This window comes from Magallana gigas, chromosome 1, assembly GCF_963853765.1.
Source record: "Magallana gigas chromosome 1, xbMagGiga1.1, whole genome shotgun sequence".
NCBI lineage: Eukaryota > Metazoa > Mollusca > Bivalvia > Ostreida > Ostreidae > Magallana > Magallana gigas.
This window is the reverse complement of record NC_088853.1, coordinates 63,661,333-63,671,018: the sequence shown is the minus strand read 5'-3', so window position 1 is coordinate 63,671,018 and position 9,686 is coordinate 63,661,333. Positions and strand designations below refer to the sequence as shown.

The following is a 9,686-nucleotide window of genomic DNA, read 5'->3' as shown; positions in this document are numbered from 1 at the left end:
AGTTTGCGAGAGTTAAATATTGACGTCACCGGGTAATTAGTTTTACAGCACTATGTAGTATTGTACATGTATAAAGGCATAGAAAGGAATTAATAATATTTCGTCTTAAAAAATGTATATTCATGAAGAGATTCGATTTAATTTATTTTAATGTATTATTGTTGAAAAAGTTAATTATCATTTATTAACTAGTTCGATTTATATTATGTAGAAACCGTTTGTGCGAAAAGGTCGTAAGTACCATATTGAGACCGTATGTCGTAAATAAATTGAGACATATTATCTAAGTCTGCTATCCTCTGGCCAATATCTTCTTATTCTAAACTGTAGCTATTTTCCAAATAAACACACGCTAATTCCTCTCATTCTTATTTTTTGCTTAAAGACATAAAAAATTATGGTTGGATGGACCTTGCTGTAGTTAAAGTCTATGGCCATACACCTAAAGATGGAAGAAATATGGTTTTGTATATTCAGCATAATAAACAATGATATATTGGCCTTATTCCAATAGGTATATGGTTTATATGGGCAAACTTAGCAAAAGTGTATTTAGCTTCATTCTTTCTTACCTGTTTTTTGAGAGATTTGTATCCCTTTTTTCTTCCCTTGGTTGATACAGGTGGTGTGATGTTGTACATTCTTCGGCGCAGAAATCCCACCAATGAATTCTATATAATTTAATTAAAAACTCAGTAAAAGGTAAATCAAATAACAATATTTTTTTACTATATACTTGAATGGTTATTAAATATTAAAGTTATTTTTCAAATTAAGTTTGCTTACATAATTATCTCTAAGACCCTCCAATGGCTTATCCCTCAGGCTTGGATAATGACTTGCCATTTACCTAGCTAAAGATTGAAGTTCTGCCTCTGATGGCCTTCCTCCATTCTGTCCTATCAATGAATCCATTGACATACGGACTACCCGTCGTCTCTCCGTTTCAATGCTTTGTTGAGAGTGCTGAGAGGGATTGTTGAGGATTTCAGATCTTGGTATAAAATAATCATCCATTTGTAAAGACTGCCTCATTGGTTCATGCCTCTTAGCTGGTCTCTGTAGTTTTGGCAAATTACCAGTAGGAGGTGATGGTGATCGTTTCTTTTTAAATTGAGGGGAGTCCGATTCATCAACATCCTTGTCTTTTTCATGCTTTATTAAAACGGTAATGTTTCATTGATGCAAAAAATGTGTTAAAATGATATGTGTTTACATTTAAGTTAAAAATATATATTAATTTCAGTTAAATGCTTGTGTCTTGAACAGCTATATTCATGAAAATGATGATAATGTTACTTAAAATAATTTTGAAGTCCAAATTTTCATATTAATGGAGTAATTTTTACCAGCTCTTCTAAACACCGCCGTATTTCCTTTCTAACTTTGAAAGAACTTGAAAGGTCCTTTAGATCAGATTCATTTAGGTCAAGGAATGTCCTTCCATCTATGTCGTTTTCTACAGAAACAAATACAAAACCTTGAAGACACAGTACTATACCTCGGTCCTTGACGAAAGATTTCAATTTATAATCATGCGGTTGACAGGACCCATTTTGTTAAAATTAGGTCACACTTAACAATGAAACATCAGAAAATGGATAGAGATGCTCATAACACTTTTGCCTTTTTTCATGTTTATAGTATTTATATTTCTTATCATTTTTTATCAGTAAAATTAAAACAGGGTTATCATGGAAAGGTTATTGTGAATGTATTCTTAATTTTAAAAAAATATTTATGAAATTTGATTTGCAGTCAAAAACATGTAACTTATTATGCATCTAGTTCGTTAATTAGCTTTCTCTTTCAATGCTCAGATAATTCAATTTTGGCAAGTTGAATCTCTTTGTTAACTACTTTTAATGTTATAATTTTGTTTGATCGTTTTAGCATGTTTGGATTGAATGTTGTTGTTGTTATAGATCTGTGTCCGCCTTTTATTTTTATACTTCGGATGCTACTATGGACGTATTTAAAGTTGACCTACCGATAACAGTGACGAATTTCTCCATTTGTCTATCTATTCTGTCTCCCGATTGATTCAGACAACGTAGACAGATAGATAACGATTTAATATCGTAAAAGCTGCAAACAAAACAAAACACAAACTTAGAATAAAGTACAAATGTAAAAACTATGTAAACACTACGATACAGGTATAGGTTGACAATGTAGGTCAAGTGAACCGAAAAATGTAAACATACACCGTTATATACCGAAAGGTTTATAGAAACCATGGTAATACCGAATTATGAAAGAAATAATGTACTAAATACATATATGTTTACTTACACTGGTAATGACTGTAAGTTTTGGCAAGAGTAGAAAGACAGAATGCCTTGGAACATAGGAAAATGTGCGAAGCTAAAATATAGCGCCAAAAGTTAATACGGAAAACAGTTCGTGACAATTTCGACAAAATAAACTGATATAAACGGATCGGATAGAAACGGAATGCGATCCACCACACTCCCCGTCCGATATCTGCAAGATATTGCTAACATACTATTTGTTTGAAAAATGATGTACAATTATAACTAGAAAACAAATTTCACAAACCTTACTGTGTACCTTTCACACTAAAAAATGAATGCATCAAATACCCTAAAAAATCCTTTTTCCGACAACCCTTAACATAGTACCTGTAATACTGACAATGACTAGAAGTTACCCAAAACTGGTTTCATTTGCATGTCTAAAGATCTCATACAACTACCTGACAATAAAAAATAGCACTGTATACAAATACAGATAGATCAATGTACTTTGAAGTGTGAAAAATTAAAGTCTCTTTGGTAGTAGTTCAGTTTATTAACAGCACCAGTTCAGTAATAGGACGGGTGAGGATTACTGGTTTACCATCTCTTACAATTCGAACTTGCACTTTACGCACATGGTTATCATTATGAGATGGACACACACTCTCTACGGTTCCAACCGGCCACTGAAATCTGGGTAAGCTCGAGTCCTTCAGCAAAATCACATCTCCTATTTTGATGTTTGGTCTTTCCTCAGTCCACTTGCGACGAGATTGCAGGCTCTGGAGAAACTGTTCCTTCCACTGTTTCCAGAAGGTGTTTGCTAAAACTTGGACATGGCGCCACTGTGCCTTGTAGATGTCCTTGATATCCAAACCTTCACATAAAGTGGGGCATCCTGTGGTCCTCTGAGTGAGAAGTAACGAAGGACTGAGAATCATGGGAGCGTTTGAGTCATATGAAATAGCAGTAATGGGACTCGAGTTAATGATGGCGCTGACCTCTGCCATCAGTGTAACGAGGACTTCGTGGGTGATCTCACGTTGCTGTCTAAGAAACATTGAGTCCAAGATCCTCCTTGCCATGCCTATCATGCGTTCCCACACTCCACCCATGTGGGAGGAGTGGGGTGCGTTGAAGATCCAAGTTATCCCATGGCGGTCTAGGTGGTCTTTAAATGGCTCATCTTCAATGTTTACTACATTTGTCTTCATCTCGTCAGTGGCTCCAACGAAGTTGGTACCTCGGTCAGAGCGAAACTCTCTGACCTCTCCTCTGACGGCCACGAGGCGACGGATTGCGTTAATTACAGAAGAACTAGTCATATCTTCTACTACTTCTATATGAACTGCTCTGGTTGTGAGGCAGGTAAAAAGCAAAGCCCACCTCTTGTTGTGTGCCATACCCCCTCTAGTTTTCCTTGATATAACCATCCATGGGCCAAACGTATCTACTCCCACAGATGTGAATGGAGGCCCTGGCTCAATGCGATCCGTGGGCAAGTCTGCCATCTTCTGGTATTCAAAGTTTCCTCTGAGCTTTCGACACACTATACATTTGTGTATAAGAGAAGATACAACTCTCTTAGAGCCCGTCACCCAGTACCCATGGTTGCGAAGAGCGCCCTCGGTAATGAGTCTGCCTTGGTGGTGCACAAGTTCATGAATATGACGTACAAGTAGAACGGTTAGATGGGACTTTCCGGGTAGAATGATTGGGTTCCGCTGTTCTACTGGTAGGCTGCTCTGAGAAAGTCTCCCACCAACTCGCAGGATCCCTTTTTCGTCCAAGACAGGAGATAAACGACACAGAGGACTTGCTTTGGGGACAGGTGACTTTGTACTCAATGAAGCTATTTCGTCTCCATATGCTTGCTTCTGAATGATCTTGATTAGGACCTCTTCAGACTCCTCCCTCAGCCTCACTGGTTCGTTTCCTCCTTTCCTTTTGAAACGACGTCTAGCACGTCCCTTTATGAGAGTTATTACACTAACTAACTTGTGCCAACGACTGAATCTGTTGCATCTGTCCGCGAAATCCTCATCCAACGCACAAGTCGTTTTCTTCACTTCAATTCTGATCTCCTTATCCAATTCAGGTGACACGAGTGAATACTCCTGTGTAGCGCTGAGTTCAGGGTGTATCAAGAAAGACGGTCCCTTAAGCCATTTTTCTTGGAGGTCTCCAACAGATCTCAGACCCCTTGTACCATGATCTGCTGGGTTGTCAACTGTCGACACATAAAACCATTGCTTTGGCTCTGTCACTGATAATATGCGCTCTACGCGATTGCTGACATAGTTGAAGAAGCGTCTGGTTTTGTTGTTAAGGTAGCCCAACACAACCTTGCTGTCTGTATGGTATCGAATCTCTTCTAATGTGGTCTGTAAATTCTTCCTGATGAATTCTCCAACTTCTGTAGCCAACAAAGCTGCGCAAAGCTCCAGGCGAGGTATTGTGTGGCCTTTGGAGGGAGCCAGTTTTGCCTTTCCCATAATAAAGGACACACTGATTTCTCCTTTGTAGCAAGACCTGAGATACGCAACGGCTGACACAGCTAACTCCGAGGCGTCTGAAAATACATGTAGTTGTACCCAGTCCAAGTGGCTCAAAGACTCTTTAAAGTACATTCGTGGGACCATTACATTTTCCAGCGAGGATAAAGAGTTTTTCCACATACGCCAACTTTCGGCTGTTCCAGGTTCCAAAGTTTCATCCCAGTCTGATGATTTCGTGATCTCTCGGAGGAGAATTTTTCCTGGAAGCAGTATTGGAGCGACGAACCCCATAGGATCATAAATGCTGTTAAGAGTGGACAAACAGCCTCGCCGTGTGTCAGGCTTCTCTTCAAGTTGTATCTGGAAGGTGAAGGCATCGAGATGCAAATCCCAAGACACACCAAGGCTCTGGTGAACCGGAAGCGTATCCTTTTCCGTGTTGAGTGACACCATCTCCTTACACAAATCTTCCCGGGGAAAGGCACTCATGACTACAGGGTCATTTGAGGCGATTTTGTGGAGATGTAGATTACCTTCAGTTTTCAGAGCAGTTTGTGTCCTTTTAAGGAGATCGATAGCCTCTTCCGCAGAAGTTAAGGAGGTGAGACCGTCATCCACGTAGAAATTGTGGGTCACGAATTCTGCTACATCATCACCATAGACATCTGTCTGTTGAACACATTTTCTAAGACCGTATGTAGGTACGGCAGGTGAGGGTGAATTCCCGAACGCATGAGCCTTCATCCTGTACTCAATTAGGGGGGCATCTGCGTCATTGTCCTTATACCAAAGGAACCTCAAATGATCTCTGTGATCCTCCCTGACTAGAAAGGAATAGAACATCTGTTCTATGTCTGCTACTATTGCACATTTCTCCTTCCTGAATCGAATCAGTATTCCCTGTAAGTTGTTTGTAAGGTTAGGTCCAGTGGTGAGAATCTTGTTCAGGGACATTCCGTTGAACTCAGCTGATGAGTCAAACACTCCTCTGATCTTCTCTGGTTTCTTTGGGTGGTATACTCCAAAGAGGGGCAAGTACCATGCTTCTTTGTCCTTAGTTAGTTCGGGAGCCACTTCAGCTGCTGAATCGAGCACTTTGCTCATGAACTCGACAAAGTGTTTTCTCTTTGTAATATTCTTCTGGAGACTCTTATCTAAGATGTAAGCGCGGCGTTTTGCTAACTCTTTGTTGTTTGGTAAGGGAGCGTGTGGTCGAAATGGCAATGGTGCCGTCCAATTTCCATCTCCTCCTCTCACCATTTCTTTATCCATTATTTCTAAGAAGTGTCTATCCTCTACCGATAGTCCGACTTCATTATCATCATCTTCTTTACGAAAGAGATTGTCGCCTGAGTAAGAACTGGCTACTCTCTGATCCTTGTCTGGGGGTTTGTTAGTATCCAGCCGTTTTACGGAAATGCCTTTGCTGCATGGTTCATACAAAGAAGGACGTCCATCTCTTCTGACAGAGGTTTTCTTGCTGTTTACCATAAAGGGAGTCCTAGTTCTCTCTAAGCAGGCTTCTCCAATGATGACCCAACCATGATGAAGCCTTTGAGCAAAGGGTGTATCTTTGGGTCCTATTATCTGATCCAGCACGTGATGAGCTTCTGTCACGTCTCTGCCAATGAGAAGACCTATAGGCACATCTGGGTCATATGGGGGCATCATGTTTGCAATGCCCTGTAGGTGGGGAAAATGCTGCGCAACGTCTGGCGTCGGGATTTCAGTCACATCATTTGGAATTTCAGGGCACTCAATCACCGTGGGAAGTTCTAAGTTGTAGTCCTTGTCTAGTGACTGGATGGTTAGATTATGAGCTATTCTGCCGGCTGTTTGGTAGCTTCCTGAACAGGATGTTAATGTGTACTGTGTTTCCGCTGTATGGATTCCTAGTGTGTCTAGCACTTCAGGACTGATAAGCGACCTGTTGCAGTGCTCATCAAGCATGGCATAAACTTAAGTTGACCTCTCAGGATTCCCAGTTTTGTAGATGTTGACAGCTAAAGTCTTGGCACAAGAGCGTCCCTTGAAGGATTTTCCGCAGATAGCTGTACATTTGGAGCTGATTGGGATGACATCAAGATGCTCCCCGCCATCAACTCTCTCTGTCTTTGTCTGTGTCACTGGTTCTGTTCCCAAGGGTGTCTTTGACATGTGCATGGCGGTCATGTGTGAAGTGCTATTGCACTCCGAACATTTCAGAGATGTTTTACAGTCAGTCCTTAAATGTTCTAAACTGCAGCATCTGAAGCAGGCTCTATGTTCTTTTAACAGTCCTTTCTTTTCATCAAAGGATCTCTTGAAAAATTCTTTGCAGTCCTTCAACTCATGAGTTCGCGACTTGGGGTGTATTGGGCACAAGATTTTCTGTTTGTATTCAGATCTCTCGTCCTGTTTCACACCAGTTTTTTTTGTCGTTACATAACATTGTCTTTGTTTCTGCACTGGTTTCTGTTCTTCATTGACCTTTCTGTAATCAAACATGAAACAAGGGTCATTTAAGGTTGATGCCATCTCACTGACGAAGTCTATGAACACTGTGAAAGGTGGGAATGTTACACTTCTGGATTTCTTGTATCTTGCCGCACGATCCATCCACTTGTTCTGAAGAAACTGAGGCAGCTTTGCTATGATAGGGTTCCCCCCTGAAGAGGTGTCATAGAAGGAAAGCAAGGCTGCATAGTTTGAGTCTTCTTTCAGACACTGTATTTCTGACAGGATGTCGACCAGATCATACATGTGTCGAGCGTCTCGAGGAAGTTGGATGCGCTGAAAGGAAGCTAACTTTTTTCTGATCGAACTTTCTTTCAACTCTGGTGCGCCATATCTTTCGTCAAGTCTAGCCCAGATGCGTTGCAACCCAACAATTGGATTGTGGATGTTTGCTGCTCTTAAACTTAGAGCTTGTCTTGAGGAGTCAGGCCCTAACCACTTCACCAGGAGATCTGTCTCCTCCTGTGGTGTCAAAATGAGGCTCTCTACAATATTCTTGAATGAAGCCTTCCACACTGAATAATTTGTTGGATTGTCATCAAATTTCATAAATCTATTCATGGTAATGTCTTTCTTTAACAGAAAATTATGAAATTCACTCAGTTGATTTGGATAATGTGCAGCTGATGGTGCGGGCGCAGATACTGGGTAACTCGGAAAATGGCTTAGAGTGTGTTGTCGCTGCCTGAGTTGGTCGACGTGCACGTCAGGTGTTTGCTGACTAAACACTTGTGGAGGCATTTTTCCATTTTTCATGAAACTTGTTTCTGTCTGCAGGGATTTAAAATTTGCATTTTCTATAAAGTTCCTTGTCTTTTCAACGCCTGACAGTTTGGGAATATCTTTAAGAGGATCATCTTCTTGTGAGTTCAGGTCATCATCGGATTCCTCTTCAGCTACTTCCTGTTTTGTTCTGTTAAGTTCAAACATGGTACTTAGCTCTGCACGTCTTCTCTCTATACTCGCCTTCTTTTCCTCTTCTGCCAACTGGGCTTCAATAAGCTTTAGTCTTGCTGTTTCTTCAGCCAGTTTGAGTTTTATGGCACTTCGTTTGGATGATCATGTTTTTTGAGATTCTTTATCTTTATCAATGAGTGTCAAGTGCTTTTTTGCTGCCTCTAGTGCACTCTGTGTCTTCATGTTTACCTCTTGGTATTCACTTACTTGGATGTTTTTCTGTCTAAGGCTCTGTTCTGTTGAATAGCCTTCTAGCAATGCCACATAGTTTTTATGAGTGAGTTCGTATTTTGCACATCCAATCTCTAATCTTTGTATTGCTTCCCTGATTTCTTTTGGGTTGGATTTCACAATTGCGATTGTCATGAGTTCGTTTGATAACTGATCCTTGCATTTCTCTAATTCATTAACAAACCGCACACAATGAGTCTCATACAGCTCTTTTCCTTTTTCGGTAAGAGTTCTTATGCGTTTTTCTCTCTCTGCGGTAGATTCCTCTGGGTTCTGTGCTTCGGGCGATTCAACATGGTCAAGGTTTCCCTTCTCGTCCGCCATACTGTTGTAGTCTCAGTCTTTTACTATTCTGTCTCCCGATTGATTCAGACAACGTAGACAGATAGATAACGATTTAATATCGTAAAAGCTGCAAACAAAACAAAACACAAACTTAGAATAAAGTACAAATGTAAAAACTATGTAAACACTACGATACAGGTATAGGTTGACAATGTAGGTCAAGTGAACCGAAAAATGTAAACATACACCGTTATATACCGAAAGGTTTATAGAAACCATGGTAATACCGAATTATGAAAGAAATAATGTACTAAATACATATATGTTTACTTACACTGGTAATGACTGTAAGTTTTGGCAAGAGTAGAAAGACAGAATGCCTTGGAACATAGGAAAATGTGCGAAGCTAAAATATAGCGCCAAAAGTTAATACGGAAAACAGTTCGTGACAATTTCGACAAAATAAACTGATATAAACGGATCGGATAGAAACGGAATGCGATCCACCACACTATCGCTGCTCCATGTTAATTTAAAGCTCGATCGCTACTCTGATAAACATCCCATTAAAGCGGTTAAACGACAAGAGGAACTCTCATTACGACCTGAGAGGGGGTATAAATAATTGACTATATTATCGGGACCTCTCTTTGTTTTATGAGTGACATTTATTAGTTTACTTTCGTTTCACGATAAACTGAAAACTCTTGTCACTTTTTAATCGAATTGGAAATACAAATATTTTAATAGCTAGAAATAAGTACTTGTCCGAGGACTACTACTACTTAACAAATTAGTTGTCTGACCAATTAAAATACTCGCCCGGGCGTCGGGCAATGCTATTTGTCTAGCCCTGGAGTGTATATGACCAGAGGTTTTATTAATTAGTCTTCTTTTTCTTAGCAAGCTGCACCTGAAATATAGATCTTGATTTTACTTAAGTTTTTTAAATGTACAT

General features: G+C 40.0%; 1 protein-coding gene across 2 annotated transcripts; it reads right to left on the bottom strand.

Annotated features, from left to right (window-relative positions):
• Nucleotides 1-2,000: 2,000 nt before the first annotated feature.
• Nucleotides 2,001-9,236, bottom strand: LOC117686810 (uncharacterized). Of its 2 annotated transcripts, XR_010713225.1 has the most exons (3): nt 9,063-9,236; nt 2,296-8,855; nt 2,001-2,088 (listed from the first exon to the last, which is right to left on the bottom strand). XR_010713225.1 is itself a non-coding variant. In XM_066082486.1 (2 exons), the coding sequence occupies exon 2, from the start codon at nt 6,707-6,709 to the stop codon at nt 2,807-2,809; it is 3,903 nt and encodes a 1,300-aa protein (XP_065938558.1). In that variant the 5' UTR covers nt 6,710-8,855; nt 9,063-9,236; the 3' UTR covers nt 2,213-2,806. The 2 variants fall into 2 exon arrangements, 1 of the variants encoding a protein (XP_065938558.1); XM_066082486.1 differs by lacking the exon at nt 2,001-2,088 and having other exon boundaries at nt 2,213-8,855.
• Nucleotides 9,237-9,686: the final 450 nt, after the last annotated feature.